Source organism: Nerophis lumbriciformis, linkage group LG01, assembly GCF_033978685.3.
Source record: "Nerophis lumbriciformis linkage group LG01, RoL_Nlum_v2.1, whole genome shotgun sequence".
NCBI classification, from domain to species: Eukaryota; Metazoa; Chordata; class Actinopteri; order Syngnathiformes; family Syngnathidae; genus Nerophis; species Nerophis lumbriciformis.
In genome coordinates this window covers 78,286,107-78,305,370 of record NC_084548.2, presented here as the reverse complement: position 1 = coordinate 78,305,370, position 19,264 = coordinate 78,286,107, and the positions used below count along the sequence as shown (strand labels likewise).

General features: G+C 38.5%; 1 protein-coding gene across 4 annotated transcripts in view; it reads left to right on the top strand.

Moving 5' to 3' along the window:
* The window catches only part of vps13d (vacuolar protein sorting 13 homolog D), a 231,646-nt gene that overhangs the window by 79,790 nt on the left and 132,592 nt on the right, over positions 1–19,264 (top strand). For all 4 annotated transcript variants that reach the window (XM_061973410.2, XM_061973417.2, XM_061973395.2 and 1 more), the window contains 5 exons: positions 5,983–6,154; positions 6,213–6,328; positions 9,650–9,874; positions 9,933–10,210; positions 17,994–18,127. In XM_061973410.2, the coding sequence (XP_061829394.2) occupies positions 5,983–6,154; positions 6,213–6,328; positions 9,650–9,874; positions 9,933–10,210; positions 17,994–18,127 (925 nt within the window). The remainder of the gene's footprint in view (positions 1–5,982; positions 6,155–6,212; positions 6,329–9,649; positions 9,875–9,932; positions 10,211–17,993; positions 18,128–19,264) is intronic.

Below are 19,264 nucleotides of genomic sequence, written 5' to 3'. Positions count from 1 at the left end.
CGGTCGGGGCGGTATAGCTCGGTTGGTAGACCGGCCGTGCCAGCAACTTGAGGGTTCCAGGTTCGATCCCCGCTTCTGCCATCCTAGTCACTGCCGTCGTGTCCTTGGGCAAGACACTTTAACCACCTGCTCCCAGTGCCACCCACACTTACATATAGGCAATGTAAAAGCGATTTGAGTCACTAGAGCAGTGGTTCTCAAACTTTTTTTGTCATCCCCCACTTTGGACAAGGGGGAGTTTTCAAGCCCCACCTGCCCCCATCGCCCCAAAAGAGCGCTAATGCCAAGCTTTAACATTTTCAAATTTATTGAACATCGAGTTGTATACATTCAAACTCAATAACATAAAATAACATCAAGTTCAATAATAAATAAAATAACTGTGCAGCTGTGGTATAACTTGCATCAAGTTCAATAATAAATAAAATAACTTCCATCAAGTTCAATAATAAATAAAACAAAAGTGTTATAACTTGCATCAAGTTCAATAATAAATCAAAAAAAGTGTTATAACTTGCATCAAGTTCAATAATAAATCAAAAAAAGTGTTATAACTTGCATCACGTTCAATAATAAATAAAACAAAAGTGTTATGACTTGCATCAAGTTCAATAATAAATAAAAAAAAGTGTTATGACTTGCATCAAGTTCAATAATAAATCAAACAAAAGTGTTATAACTTGCATCACGTTCAATAATAAATCAAAAAAAGTGTTATAACTTGCATCAAGTTCAATAATAAATCAAATAAAAGTGTTATAACTTGCATCACGTTCAATAATAAATCAAATAACTTGCATCAAGCTCAATAATAAATCAAAAAAAGTGTTATAACTTGCATCAAGTTCAATAATAAATAAAACAAAAGTGTTATAACTTGCATCAAGTTCAATAATAAATCAAAAAAAGTGTTATAACTTGCATCACGTTCAATAATAAATCAAAAAAAGTGTTATAACTTGCATCAAGTTCAATAATAAATTAAAAAAAAGTGTTATGACTTGCATCAAGTTCAATAATAAATTAAAAAAAAGTGTTATAACTTGCATCACGTTCAATAATAAATCAAAAAAAGTGTTATAACTTGCATCAAGTTCAATAATAAATCAAATAAAAGTGTTATAACTTGCATCAAGTTCAATAATAAATCAAATAACTTGCATCAAGCTCAATAATAAATCAAAAAAAGTGTTATAACTTGCATCAAGTTCAATAATAAATAAAATAAAAGTGCCACTTTGCAATCTTTGCAAAAAAAAAAGGAGGAGCTATATGCATTTGGCAAGACAGGGCAAGTGACAGCACTTTTCCCCGGGAGAGCCACCTTGCTTCACTGTGAAACAGCACGGCTGTATGATCAGCTCCCATTTCCTCACACAGTGCAGAGAACAGTCGCACTTTCAGTGGTCGTGTTTTGATCAAATTTACCGCGCTCACAACATCTGTTAAAACCTCATTGAGTTCGGGGCTGAGCTGCCTTGACGCGAGTGCTTCCCGGTGAATGACACAGTGTGTGCCCGTCACATTTTTGTTTCTCTGCAGGCGCTGGCTCTGGCTCGACGACCTTTGAGGTGCGAGTCACAAATGTATATATTTGTGTAATTGTGGTCCACACATTAGCCTGCTACCCATCCGCGCGAAAGTTTGTTCCGCTTAGCCCCGCCCCCATTAGTTACTGTTGCTATGTCTGTCAAACTTTCGCTCGTACCGAGAAATTTAAAGCCTACAGTAAAAATAAGTACAGGTAATTTCCATTTATTTATATAGCGGATTTCACAGACAGAATCACAAAGTGATTTACAGTGTGTATAGAAAATGAAAGCATAGTAAAAAAAAAAAATCTAAGAATATAATGATAAAAAAAAATTTTTAAGTGAAATTTCCTCCCGTTCCTCGCGCCCCACCTGTCATGTCTCTATTCCCCACCAGTGGGGCGCGCCCCACACTTTGAGAAACGCTGCACTAGAGAAATATAATTCACTTCACTAAAATCACATTGAACACTTAACGATAGCTAATGCAGCGAAATGTTCTTCTCATCTGTACTGTAAAGTTCACATTTGAATGACAATAAAAAGGAAGTCTAAGTCTAACCTCTACAAAAAAAAAAGGTGGAAAATAAACCTGAGAACTATTTTCTGCAGGTTTAGTGCCAGGAAGTTTACAGCTGTGCTCTAAAGGGTGAGCGCAGCTCAGGTGGTCACATTGGTCTGACTACGGTCCTTTTGAAAAAATCCCCAAAACTGCTATCTTGTCCAGGTGACTTTTCCTCTTTTATCCACAAATTTCTTCAATTTAACTTTGTCTTCTCACTCCATGCAAAGAATCAACCCAACCTGATAGTTGATACTGTCACCTGATTGGCTGTTAGCGTGCCCCTCCCACTGATCACTGATCACTTCTTTTGTTACCGGAGAGCGAGTGACTTTGTTCATGCAACCGACCTTGCTTGGCATTTTCCTATTTCTTCAGACAAAGAAAAAATATATATACAAACTAGGGCTGCAACAACTAATCGATTAAATCGATTATAAAAATAGTTGGCGATTAATTAAGTCATCGAATCGTTGGATCTATGCTATTCGCATGCGCAGAGGCTACGTTTTTTTTTTTTTAACCTTTATTTATAAACTGCACCATTTACAAACAGCTGAGAACAAAAATCCAAATAATTGAGGTGTAACGGTACGTGTATTTGTATTGAACCATTTCGGTACGGGGGTTTCGTTTCGGTGCGGAAGTGTACCGAACGAGTTTCCACACGGACATATTAAGTAGCGTAACGCACGTTGTGTAAACAATACTCAAAATGATGGACATTTGAGGCGTTTATGAAACCCCGCCCTGACAGCCCCACAAAAGAGGACATGTCCGGTGAAAAGAGGACGTCGGGCGGTGTTTCTTAAATGTCCGGCATTTTGAGTTAGGGTTGCGTGTATTTTCAATGTACGTTCAGGGTTGAGAAGGGGTTAAAAACAAAACAAACAGCAGCATTGGTGAGGGAGGGGCAGAGACAGAGAGAGAGAGAGAGAGTTGTGATAAAAGTGCATGCGACGTCAGGCTCTGCTTTTTATCCATACATTTATCAGATTTCATTTTTTATTATCTGTAGCAGGGGTGTCAAAAGTGTGCATTTTTGTAACATTTTCCTTGTTTTATTTGGCAAGTTGAAAGAGCATGGCACCAGTATGCTGTTTTTTCCCCCAATAAAATACTGGAAAGGATAGAAATGTAGTTTGTCTCTTCTATCCGATTATTAATCGATTAATCGAAGTAATAATCGACAGATTAATCGATTATCAAATTAATCGTTAGTTGCAGCCCTAATACAAACCCCGTTTCCATATGAGTTGGGAAATTGTGTTAGATGTAAATATGAACGGAATACAATGATTTGCAAATCCTTTTCAAGCCATATTCAGTTGAATATGCTACAAAGACAACATATTTGATGTTCAAACTCATAAACTTTTTTTTTTTTTGACAAATAATAAACAACTTAGAATTTCATGGCTGCAACACGTGACAAAGAAGTTGTGAAAGGTGGCAATAAATACTGATAAAGTTTAGGAATGCTCATTAAAGACTTATTTGGAACATCCCACAGGTGAACAGGCTAATTGGGAACAGGTGGGTGCCATGATTGGGTATCGAAGTAGATTCCATGAAATGTTCAGTCATTCACAAACAAGGATGGGGCGAGGGTCACCACTTTGTCAACAAATGCGTGAGCAAATTGTTGAACAGTTGAAGAAAAACCTTTCTCAACCAGCTATTGCAAGGAATTTAGGGATTTCACCATCTACGCCCCGTTTTATCATCAAAGGGTTCAGAGAATCTGGAGAAATCACTGCATGTAAGCAGCTAAGCCCGTGACCTTCCATCCCTCAGGCTGTACTGCATCAACAAGCGACATCAGTGTGTAAAGGATATCACCACATGGGCTCAGGAACACTTCAGAAACCCACTGTCAGTAACTACAGTTGGTCGCTAGCAAAGACAAAGTACATCCGAACATGACATGACAATCAACAATGTCCCCACAAAGAAGGATAAAAACAATAGAAATATTCTTGATTGCTAAAACAAAGTAGATGCGGGAAATATCGCTCAAATGAAGACATGAAACTGCTACAGGAAAATACCAAAAAAAGAGAAAAAGCCACCAAAATATGAGAAGTAAAACACTACACACAGGAAAACAGCAAAAAAAAAGTCCAAATAAGTCAGGGTGTGATGTGACAGGTGGTGACAGTACACCTACTTTGAGACAAGAGCTATATTGATACAGTACACCTACTTTGAGACAAGAGCTATATTGATGCATGCTTGGTTATGCTTTAAAGTCATATCCAACAATTGTGTCAACGAATTTTTACTGTCAACTGAGTTTAGTTTTTGAATGTTTTCTGCTGGTGGTGTGCCTCCGCATATTTTCAACGCAGAAAATGTGCCTTGGCTGAACAAAGGTTGAAAAAGACTGTCTTAGACTGTACACATAAAGACTGTCTTAGACTGTACTAGGGCTGCAGCTAACGATTATTTTTCTATCGATTAATCTATAGATTATTTTTTCGATTAATCGGTTAATCTATAGATTATTTTTTTCGATTAATCTATAGATTATTTTTCCTTTTACCGATTTTTTTTTAAATTTAAAATGAAGAGGAAAAAATAAATGTAGGCCAGTTTTTTCAAAAGGCATGGCTTTTATTTACAAAAAAAAAAGTATGGCCACTAGTCAGTCAACATTGACAACAACATGACAAAATATTCTGTAACAATGTAAACATTTAAAACTTTTAACATTTAACAAAATTAAAAGTAGCTTATTTGCTTTTTAATGTGCAAATATAAAAGTAAACATCCAGTGCAAATCTTAATATTCTGCAATAGTATAAGCATTTCAAAAGTAAAAGTATTGCTTATTTTGCTTTAAAATGTGCAAAAATAAAGATAAACATCCAATACAAAAAAGTGCAAAACGGAAATATTCTGTAACAAGTGTAAACATTTCAACAAAAGTAAAAGTATTGCTTATTTGCTAAAATGTGCAAAAATAAAGCTAAACATCCAATACAAAAAAGTGTACAGTGTAAACATTTCAACAAAAGTAAAAGTATTGCTTATTTTGCTTAATAACACAACAATGATAGTATGATTAAAGTGAAAGTTAATTGTTGGTTTGTACATAGTATATGTAACTGTTAATGTTGTAAAAGGTATTTGCACAACTAATTAACGTTAGCGTTTGTGACACGTCTTGTGCCGTGGGGTTCTTTCAGGACCGACAGACTGAACGCCAGACGGCTTTGCCAGGTTTACAATCTTTTAATTTTACACAAAGTCTTTTCTCTTCCAACTGCGCGGATCGCGCACCTGGGCACGATTGCGGCGTCGCTCCCGGCGCGCCCCGCCTCGCCGCTCGCTCGCCGCCGCCTCTCCACAGCGTTAAAGAAGAGCGCGTCTTTGTAAACACTGAACAGGCACGCCAAACGCGCCTCTCAGAGCGAAACGGTGCTTTAGTTTATGAATTTACAACGCAGATACAAATGACACATTCATGTTTTTGTGTAATGATGACAACGTATACGCACGCGGACGATTGACTTGTTGATGGTGATGGCAAGAACGCTGTCGGGGGTTTTCTTTTCAAATGTTCCTTCATAGCCGTTGTGCTGCTATGATAGGCCATTTCCGCTCGACACAGTGTGCATACAACAACATTATTAGGCCGTTTATTGAAATACTCCCACACTTTTGACGACTTTTGGCGTGCTTTTTTCCCCTCGCTCGCATCGTCTGCTTTGCGCTCCGCCATGACAGTAAAGTAGTGTGACGTAAATATGCGACGCGCCGACGCACAAAAACGGCGTCGACGTATTTACGTAACCGATGACGTCGACGCGTCGTTTCAGCCTTAGACTGTACACATGAAGATAGACTGGAAGGCTTCTGTAAGTAATCTGCTGATGTTTGCAGAGAGCTGAGCCACGCGGTGCCAGACATGACCATCTATGGCAGCCTGTCATCAGTGCAGTGCTCTCTGGACCCTCAACATTACCAGCTGATTCGAGGGCTGCTGGAGAACAACCTCGGAGAGCCCGTTGAAGAATTCCTGCGACCCTTCAACCTGCAGGACCCCAGCACCTACGTGAGACACATCTCTTCACTTGCACACTCCAAACATTCTCACCACACTTTCTCCTCAGACCGTGTTAAGTGGAGATGTCTACACCAACTTGTCCATCCTGGTGGACATGATGGATGTCAGTCTGGAGCTCACGGACCGCAGTGAATCCAGCGGGCACAAACGCTCTCTAGCAAGGTGTTTTTATGTCTTCTCTAGAAATGATTTACTTGTAAATAATTGTGCTGTATGATTATACATCAGACATGGGCAAATGAAACATATGTTTAAATAATTGTGCTGTATGATTATACATCAGACATGGGCAAATGAAGGCTTGTTAAGCTTTTCAATCTGGCCCGCCTGCCATTATGATGTTGTCTAATGACCGTAAGTCTTCAACTATACTAAGTCTTTACATGCTTGTCATTGTGGCTTGTGCAGCCCTTTGAGACACTTATATAAGTAAACATTGATTGATGATTGAACTATACAAAGTATTTCAATGATTGGAACCTGCATGATATACTAGTTACTATGGTCATCTAATTACTTTCTATAGTAATTAATTACATGACCATAGTAACTAATTAAATGACCATAGTAACTAATTAGATCACTTATAAGGAATCTAATTGTAAGGTAATCTAATGAGTTACTATGGTCATCTAATGAGTTACTATGGTCATCTAGTTAGTTTCTATGATCATCTAATAAGTTACTATGGTCATTTAATTAGTTACTATGGTCATCTAATTCGTGACTATAGTGATCTAAGTAGTTACTATGGTAATTTAATTAGTTTCTATGATCATCTAATTAGTTACTATGGTTATTTATTAGTTACTATGGGCATCTTATTACGGTAGTTACTATGGTCATCTAATTAGTTACTATAATGATCTAAGTAGTCGCTATGGTCATTTTATTAGTTACTATGGTCATGTATTATTTACTATGTTCATCTAATTAGTTACTATAGACATGTAATTAGTTACTATGGCCATCTAATTAGTTACTATGGTCATTTAATTAGTTATTATGGTAATTTAAATAGTTACTATGGTCATCTAATTAGTTACTATGGTCATCTAATTAGTTTCTATGATCATCTAATAAGTTACTATGGTCATTTAATTAGTTACTATGATCATCTAATTAGTTACTATAGTGATCTAAGTAGTTACTATGGTAATTTAATTAGTTACTATGGTCATCTAATTAGTTACTATAGTGATCTAAGTAGTTACTATGGTAATTTAATTAGTTACTATGATCATCTAATTAGTTACTATGGTTATTTATTAGTTACTCTGGTCATCTAATTAGTTACTATGGTCATCTAATTAGTTACTATGGTTATTTATTAGTTACTCTGGTCATCTAATTAGTTACTATGGTCATCTAATTAGTTACTATAGTAATTCATTACATGACCATAGTAACTAATTATATGACCATAGTAACTAACTAAATGACCATAGTAACTAATTCAATGACCACAGTAACTCATTAGATCACTTATAAGGAATCTAATTGTAAGGTAATCTAATGAGTTACTATGGTCATCTAATTAGTTACTATGGTCATCTAATTAGTTTCTATGATCATCTAATAAGTTACTATGGTCATTTAATTAGTTACTATGGTCATCTAATTCGTGACTATAGTGATCTAAGTAGTTACTATGGTAATTTAATTAGTTTCTATGATCATCTAATTAGTTACTATGGTTATTTATTAGTTACTATGGTCATCTAATTAGTTACTATGGTCATTTAAATAGTTACTATGGTCATCTAATTAGTTACTATGGTCATCTAATTAGTTACTATGGTCATTTAATTAGTTACCAGGGTCATTTAATTAGTTAATATGGTCATCTAATTAGTTACTGTGGTAATCTAATTAGTTACTATGGTCATCTAATTAGTTACTATTGTAATCTAATGAGTTACTATGGTAATCTAATTAGTTACTAAGGTCATCTAATTAGTTACTGTGGTCATCTAATTAGTTACTATAATGATCTAAGTAGTCGCTATGGTCATGTATTATTTACTATGATCATCTAATTAGTTACTATAGACATTTAATTAGTTACTATGGTCATCTAATTAGGTACTATGGTCATTTAATTAGTTATTATGGGCATTTAAATAGTTACTATGGTCATCTAATTAGTTACTATGGTCATTTAATTAGTTAGTATGGTCATCTAATTAGTTACTATGGTCATCTAATTAGTTACTATAGAGATCTAAGTAGTTACTATGGTAATTTAATTAGTTACTATGGTCATTTATTATTTACTATGGTCATCTAATTAGTTACTATGATCATCTAATTAGTTACTATGATCGTCTAATTCATTACTATGGTCATCTAATTAGTTACTATGGTTATTTATTAGTTACTATGGTCATTTAATTAGTTACTATGGTCATCGAATTAGTTACTATGGTCATCTAATTAGTTACTATGGTCATGTATTATTTACTATGATCATCTAATTAGTTACTATGGACTTTTAATTAGTTACTATGGTCATCTAATTAGTTACTATGGTCATTTAATTAGTTATTATTGTCATTTAAATAGTTACTATGGTCATCTAATTAGTTACTATGGTCATTTAATTAGTAACTATGGTCAATTAATTAGTTAATATGGTCATCTAATTTGTTACTGTGGTAATCTAATTTGTTACTGTGGTAATCTAATGAGTTACTATGGTCATCTAATTAGTTACTATGATCATCTAATGAGTTACTATGGCCATTTAATGAGTTACTATGGTAATGTAATTAGTTACTATGGTCATCTAATGAGTTACTATGGTCATCTAATTAGTTACTATGATCATCTAATGAGTTACTATGGCCATTTAATGAGTTACTATGGTAATGTAATGAGTTACTATGGTAATCTAATGAGTTACTATGGTCATCTAATTAGTTACTATGGTAATGTAAGTGACAGCAGCTCAGACGAGGTACCAAGCAGTGTGGGTGGGGAGCGTTTCCACAGAGTGTGAAATGTGGGTGTCAGGGACAGACGTGGAAGGAGATTTTGACAACAAAGTTGTAAAGCTTAGTGATATATCACATATATCACATTGTAGTTTTTTGGTGTTTTTACAATTCGTGTTCATATTTGGTTGGTTGTTGCATTTTTGTTGCGTCTTGCTTGATTGTAAAATATGTGGATGACGTTCATATGTTGTCAATATTCAGTGTTTTATCCTTCATAGTTAATATTGTAACATTCTTTATTATCATCTACATCTGGGTGTCTCATTCAGTACAAAAAAATTAAAATTCCATTTCATTTTTGAAGGCGGTCTGTCATAACCTTTCTAGCATTCAGTTAAAGGCTAGAGTATACAAATGAGTTTTAAGATGGGACTTAAATGCTTCTACTGAGGTAGCATCTCTAACTGAACATTCCAGAGTACTGGAGCCCCAATAGAAAACGCTCTATTTTTAAAGCGCAATGTGTTGCTTCATCTTCTCTCAGGTTTAACTTCATCAAATCCAAACTGCTCTTTGAGAGTTTCTCCAACGGCTCCAAGTCCGTCAACTTGGTGTCCCACTCGCTGCTTGCGTACGACACTCGCTGCACCGGACAGCACAAGAAGACCGGACGTGACGCCACCTGCAGGCACAACGTATTCCACTGCATCCTCCAGCCTTCCAAAACCGGCAGCAACCAGGCTTCTCTGCAGCTGGAACTGCATTACAGGTACAACTGACTGGACCGTGCTAGAACATGGACACATTTGGACTTTCCTGCTCCACAGATCCACACAGGACTCGTCCTGTTTTACGGTGGTCCTGAACAACCTGAGGGTCTTTCTCATCTTTGACTGGCTGCGCCTGGTGCAGGAGTTCCTGCAAACGCCAGTGAGGAAGCCCTCGGGTGCAGAGAACCCCAGTAACATCGGCACGGACTCGGGACTCGCCACTGCTGCCATCACTACCACCATACCAAAGAGGGTCAAGAGCGGTGTGGTCACCAAGAGGTCCACGGTGCCGGTTACCCTCAACCGCTGCCTGGAGGTCAAGGTCAATGTGACAGGTGAGATAATATTTAGTCCAGACTAGGAATCAAGTCCACACAAACTTTATTCATGTCAAGACTTGGACTTTGGCTTGGTTTGTTCTCCCGTGGTGCAAATGAACTGGACTGGTCATGGCGTGAAGGTAAATACATGATTTATTTTAAACTATCAAAAAAGGAATAAACAAAAAGCGCGCACAGTGGCGGAGAATAAAACTAGACTTTAAACACAAAACTTGCACATTGGCAGAAACTATGAACAATTAAACAAAACACTAACTGTGGCTTAACAAACAAAAACTTACTTGGCATGGAACCGGCATGAAAAAAAGAGTAGCAAGGGTCATCAGGGTGTGGAGAGTGTGCAGGAGCATAAATGTGGTGATGTCGTCAGGACGAACAACAGAAAATGAATGAACTTAAATACTATGGACATGATTAGTGAAAGCAGGTGCGTGACTCGAAACGTGAAACAGGTGCGTGACGTGACAGGTGAAAACTAATGGTTGCTATGGTGACAAGAGTGCACAATGAGTCCAAACGTGGAACAGGTGCGTGACGTGACAGGTGAAACTAATGGTTGCTATAGTGACAAAACAAAACAAAAGTGCACAAAAAGTCCAAAATTTAAACCGAACATTACTAAAACAAAACATGATCACACAGACATGACAATTCAACTAACAGAGATCAAATATTGCCGTCTAATACAGGGGTGTCCAAACTTTTTCCACCATACTGGAAATGTATGCGGGGGTCATTTTAAAATGAAAATGCTAAAAACTGATATTACATTTATTTAAAGACACAACGTGTTCTAGATCAGTGGTCCCCAACCTTTTTGTAACTGAGGGGTGATTTTTATTTTTATTTTTTTGTCATAAAGAAATACAATCATGTGTGCTTACGGACTGTATCCCTGCAGACTGTATTAATATACAGGTAAAAGCCAGTAAATTAGAATATTTTGAAAAACTTTGATTTATTTCAGTAATTGCATTCAAAAGGTGTAACTTGTACATTATATTTATTCATTGCACACAGACTGATGCATTCAAATGTTTATTTCATTTAATTTTGAAGATTTGAAGTGGCAACAAATGAAAATCCAAAATTCCGTGTGTCACAAAATTAGAATATTACTTAAGGCTAATACGAAAAAGGGATTTTTAGAAATGTTGGCCAACTGAAAAGTATGAAAATGAAAAATATGAGCATGTACAATACTCAATACTTGGTTGGAGCTCCTTTTGCCTCAATTACTGCGTTAATGCGGCGTGGCATGGAGTCGATGAGTTTCTGGCACTGCTCAGGTGTTATGAGAGCCCAGGTTGCTCTGATAGTGGCCTTCAACTCTTCTGCGTTTTTGGGTCTGGCATTCTGCATCTTCCTTTTCACAGATTTTCTATGGGGCTAAGGTCAGGGGAGTTGGCGGGCCAATTTAGAACAGAAATACCATGGTCCGTAAACCAGGCACGGGTAGATTTTGCGCTGTGTGCAGGCGCCAAGTCCTGTTGGAACTTGAAATCTCCATCTCCATAGAGCAGGTCAGCAGCAGGAAGCATGAAGTGCTCTAAAACTTGCTGGTAGACGGCTGCGTTGACCCTGGATCTCAGGAAACAGAGTGGACCGACACCAGCAGATGACATGGCACCCCAAACCATCACTGATGGTGGAAACTTTACACTAGACTTCAGGCAACGTGGATCCTGTGCCTCTCCTGTCTTCCTCCAGACTCTGGGACCTTGATTTCCAAAGGAAATGCAAAATTTGCTTTCGTCAGAAAACATGACTTTGGACCACTCAGCAGCAGTCCAGCTCTTTTTTTCCTTAGCCCAGGTGAGACGCTTTTCGCGCTGTTTCTTGGTCAACAGTGGCTTGACACGAGGTATGCGGCAGTTGAAACCCATGTCTTTCAAGCGTCTCTTGGTGGTGGATCTTGAAGCACTGACTCCAGCAGCTGTCCACTCCTTCTGAATCTCCCCCACATTTTTGAATGGGTTTTTTTTTTCACAATCTTGACCAGGGCGCGGTGATCCCTATCGCTTGTACACTTTTTCTGACCACAGTTTTTCCTTCCCTTTGCCTCTCCATTAATGTGTTTGGACACAGAGCTCTGAGAACAGCCAGCCTCTTCAGCAATAACCTTTTGTGTCTTTCCCTCCTTGTGCAATGTGTCGATGGTTGCCTTTTGGACAGCTGTCAAATCTGAAGTCTTCCCCATGTTTGTGTAGGCTTCAGAACTGGACTGAGAGACCATTTAAAGCCCTTTGCAGGTGTTTTGAGTTAATCAGCTGATTAGTTTGTGGCACCAGGGGTCTTCAAAATTTAACCCTTACACAATATTCTAATTTTGTGACACACGGAATTTTGGATTTTCATTTGTTGCCACTTCAAATCATCAAAATTAAATGAAATAAACATTTGAATGCATCAGTCTGTGTGCAATGAATAAATATAATGTACAAGTTACACCTTTTGAATGCAATTACTGAAATAAATCAAGTTTTTCAAAATATTCTAATTTACTGGCTTTTACCTGTATATTGATATATAATGTAGGAACCACAATATTAATAACAGAAAGAAACAACCCTTTTGTGTGAATGGGGGAGGAGGTTTTTTGGGTTGGTGCACTAATTGTAAGTGTATCTTGTGTTTTTATGTTGATTTAATAAAAAAAAAAAAAGAATTCAAAAAAATATTATTTTTTATTTTATTTTATTTTTTTATTTCTTCTGCGGCCCGGTACCAATCAATCCACGTACCGGGCCGTGGCCCGGTGGTTGGGGACCACTGTTCTAGATGACTAAGTGTAATATTATTAAATATTAGTTTTTTTTATATTTATTTTTTTCTTATTACATTATGATTTTTTTGCTCTTTTTTTTCTTAAATGTGTACTGTTGTTTTTTTTCCCTGTAAGATTAGAATAATAATGATATTACGATTGTGTAACCTAGTGTGTCACAAATATTCATGTTCAGTTACACATTGTGTATTACTCTTGTTGAACTTTTTCTAATGAGATGTCCGATAATATCGGACATATCCGCCGATAAATGCTTTAAAATGTAATATCGGAAATTATCGGTATCGGTTTTCAGAAAGTAAAATGTATGACTTTTTAAAAGGCCGCTGTGTACACGGACGTAGGGAGAAGTACAGAGCGCCAATAAACCTTAAAGGCACTGCCTTTGCGTGCCGGCCCAGTCACATAATATCTACGGCTTTTTACAAACACAAGTGAATGCAAAGCATACTTGGTCAACAGCCATACGGGTCACACTGAGGGTGGCCGTATAAACAAGTTTAACACTGTTACAAATATGCGCCACACTGTGAACTATAGATGCGCGGATAGGCAATTATTTCATCCGCAACCGCATCAGAAAGTCGTCAACCATCCGCAATCCACCCGATCTAACATTTGATCAGAACCGCATCCGCCCGCACCCGCCCGTTGTTATATATCTAATATAGACGATGCAAGGCATTAGTGAGGTTATAAAGCTTTTGCCTGTTAAAGAAAGGAGACTGATCCAATGCAGCACAGACATTCGCGTGCCACGCTGTCACGACCCAGACGCACACCAGTGCGCAATCATATGGGAGCCGCGCTGAGCGCACCTCCAAGCGCGTCTCGCTGCCGGCGACGGCCGGGTATATGGGCCCGACGCTCCAGCGCCATCCATTTTCAGGGCTAGTTGATTCGGCAGGTGGGTTGTTACACACTCCTTAGCGGGTTCCGACGTCCATGGCCACCGTCCTAGCTGCTGTCTATATCAACCAGGGTGAGCCCCACCCCTTTCGTGAGCGCACTGCGCGCGGAGTGACCCCTGTTACGCGCCCCCGGCAACAGGGGTGGCGGGCAGGTAAGCTGCTTACCTGCTGCGCGTGACGCCGGCCGCGGCGAAGGCGGACGAGGCGGGGTGTCGGTGCGGTGGGCGCGGTGGTGACCCTGGACGTGCGTCGGGCCCTTCTCGCGGATCGCCTCAGCTACGGCTCCCGGTGGGGCCCTCTCGGGGGAAGGGGCCTCGGTCCCGGACCCCGGCGAGGCGTCCCTTCTCCGCTCCGTAAAAGTGTCCATCTCTTTTCTTTTTTTCTTCTTCTGTTGTGGCATATGCTGCAGGTGCCTGCTCGTTTTTCGTATGTGGGTAACAACATTTAACTATGTATATATATTTACCAATTGGTTTAACTGCCACCCGCCTGAATCTATTTAAAATCTAATTTTTTTTTATTTCAACCACCCGACCCGACCCGCGGATAAAATCTAATTTTTTTTAATTTCATCCGCCCGATCCGCGGATAATCCGCGGACTCCGCGGTTGTGCCCGCAAACCGCGCATCTCTACTGTGAACCCACAACAAACAAGAATGACAAACACATTTCGGGAGAACATCCGCACCGTAACACAACATAAACAAAACAGAACAAATACCCAGAAGCCCTTGTAGCACTAACTCTTCCAGGACGCTACAACCCCCACCTCAACCCCGTCCACCTCAACCTCCTGGGACATGCTCTCCCTGAGAGAGCATGTCCCAAATTCCAAGCTGCTGTTTTGAGGCATGTTAAAAAAAATAATGCACTTTGTGACTTCAATAATAAATATGGCAGTGCCATGTTGGCATTTTTTTACATAACTTAAATTGACCTTGTTACATTGTTTCATGCATCCAGCGGGGCATCACAACAAAATGAGGCATAATAATGTGTTCATTCCACCTCTGTATATATCGGTATCGCTTGATATCAGAATCGGTAATTAAGAGTTGGATAATATCGGAATATCGGTAATCGGCAAAAAAGCCATTATCAGACATCTCTAAATACCTTAGTATTCATTTAATTTGTTCATTAAACTTTGTTTTTATTTTATTTTATTTGCATTTTGAGAGCTTCTAATATTTTAGATCAGGGTGTCTAAACTTCTTCCACCAAGGGCCACATACTGAAAAGTCAAACTATCCAGGGGCCATTTTGATAATTTTTTATTTAAAAAAAAAAAAAAATGCTGAAACAGATATTTTATATTTAAAGACATTTTGTCTTTAAATATAAAATATCTGTTTCAGCATTCTTTTTTGAGTTTGTGTGAGATTTCTTCTTTGAATACACTATAATGAACTTTTCTCCCGCAGTGCTGGTGGTCTACAGTACATCTCCTCTGCGTACTTGTAAAAATTTACATTTTTTGCTGGGAAATATCATTTTTGTCCTCCTTTTCTATCGTTGTCTCGGTCCCGTTTTGTATGCATTCACTACTGCGGCGATCAAGTCGCTCGACAAGCCCCCGTCCGCAACACACAGAGGTGCGCCCCGAGTTTCATGTTCCGTCATTCAATCAAACAACGCGACAGAGAAAGATGGATATGAAGACAACAGAAAAAATATCTCTGCCAGAAGTCCAAAATTTCTGTAAAAATCTTGACAAATACATACCTGCCAACTACTCTGGTTTTCCCGTAATTAGTACGGTTTTCATCAACCTATTCCGGGTTACAGTTGCAGTGATAAAAAATACGTTTTTTCATTAATTTAAATTATTTTTTTTTTTTAAAGTTTTATTCACGAAATCGCGTAACAACAATGACAATCGACACTGCTTCCCGTAACTTCCTATCGAGCCATTCCGAATGCCATGCGCGAGGCTATTTATAGCACCGCTGCCAAGCACGAGGCACCAGTTGCCATTGTTTCCAAACGAGCGAACGATCATGGAATCAGCCGGAGAAAAATTGCAAACGAGTCTTAAACCGAAAAGAAAACTGCAGTCATTCCGTGAAGAATATTCAAAAGCCTATCCGGGAATAATTATCCGTTCCAAAAAGGGTGAAAACTACGCAAATTGCACCTTGTGCAGACAAGATTTTTCGATCGGACACGGAGGAATTAGCGATGTAAAAGACCACGTTGGGACAAAAAAACACAAGTCTAATGCCGTTGCTAGCGATACAAGTGGAAAACTTTCAACGTTTTTCGTCGCCCAAACAGATTCTTTGGATGTGATAAATGCCAAAGTTTTATTTACGGAGGCAATAATTGAGCATGGACTTCCAATCGCACTGGCTGATCACATGGGACAGTTAAATGTTTGTAATGCAACCTTTAAAAATCATTACGCGGTGATCGCGGTCCCAAAAATAAACTTTTCTTGCATGATAATGTCCAGAAAAACTCACTTTATATTACTATAGAGTCCTTTTAACGAATGAGTTTGATGGTTTATCACAAACCTTAAATGAAATAAGTCCTTTGTTCTCCTGCACCATGCATGCGCTTTGGCCTTGCTTCGTGTTTGGTGCGCAATCCTGTCGGCTGTATTTCACATCACGTCTTTGACAACTTGAAGTGGCATAAAACATTTAAAACAAAGGGGTTATAGGAACAATCACTTTCAGTGTTTTATGCCACTTCAAGTTGTCAAAGACGGTATGCTGGTGCCCGACTGCCACAAGTGGAACAAACATTTGAAACAAAGGGGTTATAGGAACAATCACTTTCAGTGTTTTATGCCACTTCAAGTAAACTTATCATAAAGTTACCATATCATTTTTGCAGTATGATCAATCTGATAGAATAAATTTGGATTTTAGCCACAAAAAGGTAATGACACCAATGTTATCTATTGGAATTGTTTAGTACTGTTATACTGTTAAAAGTGTTTATACTATTTATGCTTTCAAGTCCAAGTTGAAGAAATCTTGTTAAATGTTGACAGCATAACTACCAAAATACAGAATTATGTCCTTAATATTTTTGCAGTGCTATTTCTGTTGAAAAGTTCAAATGATTACATTAGAGATGTGATGTGCCACTTTTCAAGTGTCTGATGGCTTCAATTAATTTTCATTAATTTTTCATATTTTGAATTCTTTTGAAAGGCTTACAAAAAAACTACATTTGAATTGTAATTCCATGCTATTGACAGGACTATTAATTTTAATGAAGTGAGCTTACCATGTTTACAGTATGATAATTGTGATAGAAATGTGAATTTTAGGCACAGAATATTTTTTACAATTGAACAAGGCAGTAGATTATACAAGCTTGGACAGAAAGTTAATAATGACACCAATTTTTTTTTAAATGGAATTGTTTAGTACTGTTTTACCATTTGTTTACTGTAAAAAGTGTTTATACTGTTTATACTTTCAATGAACAAATTGAAGTCTTGTGAAAGGTTGACAGGATAACTGGCATTAACTGTCAAAATAATTTCAAACTATTGAAGTTAGCTTACAGAATAAACATGTCAATCAACCCATATGATTTTTGCTGTAATATTTTTGTTTTGAAAAGTCACTGTGACTGATAGAAAAGTGATGGTTTTAGCAACATTTTAACCTGTCTGAATGCTAATAATCATTTTGCGTCGGGGGGGCGAACTGAACCCCCCACCAGGACTTTGTCCTGGACCTACCGGGGCCTGCGGCCCCTGGACCCTGGCTACTAGGTTTTTCTGATTTCAAAAGTTGGCAGGTATGCAAATAGGAGACTTATTATGTAAGTAAAGAAGAGCAGGCAATAGCTTTGTGTTATAGGTAACTAAGTATATTATTATTCATTATTGTTTTGAAAATATCAGTTTTTACTCATTACATTTAGATTTTCTGCTCTTTTTTTTCTTACATTTTCACTGTTTTTTTTCCCCTGAAAATATGCTGCAGGCCAACAAAACTCAGTCTGCGGGCAGCAAATTGCCCTCGGGGCCACACTTTGGACACCCCTGGTCTAATAACTCCTTTTTCTGTCAGTCTAATTCCCAAATACTGTTATGTAATTGAACCGCAGGCACAGAATTTGTCATCGTGGAGGACTCCAACTGCCTGGACACCAACGCCATCATCCTCAAAGGCACCACCGTCCTCACCTACAAGCCTCGTCTCTTGGACAGACCTTTCTCTGGAAGCCTTGCTGGCATCGAGGTGATGTCTCTCACACCACCACATAGAAGCTTTGAAAATAGTACAAAAACAAGGAGCGGTCCGATCCAGCAGCCATTGATCAGTATCAGACCATTTTAGTGAAAAAGTCTGATCAGCCACTGCTCATTAATAACCAAAAAACGATGCCCTCTGGGTGGTACTTGACTTATTTGTTGGTTCCTTGGCTGACAGAGGCAGCTAGTGTGGAATAATCATCACCTCCAATGCAGCAAATAAACGATAGAATCTCAACTATCATTATCATGTACACTCTTAGAAATAAAAGTGCTAAGTAGAACCATATATGGTTCTTCGGCTCGTCCTCATAGGAGAACCCTTTTTGGCTCCAGGTAGAACCTTTTTATAAAGGTTCCACCTGGAACCCTTTTGGAGGGTTCTACCTAGAACTGTGTGTGTAAGGTTCCACCCAGAACCCCCCATGAGAGGTTCTACAAAGAACCCACGCAGGGAGTTCCACTAAGAACCCTTTCGTATTTCAAGGGTTTCATCTAGAACCCACACAGGGAGTTCCACTAAGAACCCTTTTGTATTTCAAGACTTTCTTCTAGAACCCACGCAGGGAGTTCCACTAAGAACCCTTTCATGTTTCAAGGGTTTCATCTAGAACCCACACAGGGAGTTCCACTAAGAACCCTTTCGTTTGTCAAGGGTTTCATCTAGAACCCACGCAGGGAGTTCCACTAAGAACCCTTTCGTATTTCAAGGGTTTCATCTAGAACCCACGCAGGGAGTTCCACTAAGAACCCTTTCGTATTTCAAGGGTTTCATCTAGAACCCACACAGGGAGTTCCACTAAGAACCCTTTCGTTTGTCAAGGGTTTCATCTAGAACCCATGCAGGGAGTTCCACTAAGAACCCTTTCATGTTTCAAGGGTTTCATCTAGAACCCACACAGGGAGTTCCACTAAGAACCCTTTCGTTTGTCAAGGGTTTCATCTAGAACCTATGCAGGGAGTTCCACTAAGAACCCTTTCGTTTGTCAAGGGTTTCATCTAGAACCCACGCAGGGAGTTCCACTAAGAACCCTTTCGTTTGTCAAGGGTTTCATCTAGAACCCACGCAGGGAGTTCCACTAAGAACCCTTTCGTATTTCAAGGGTTTCATCTAGAACTCACA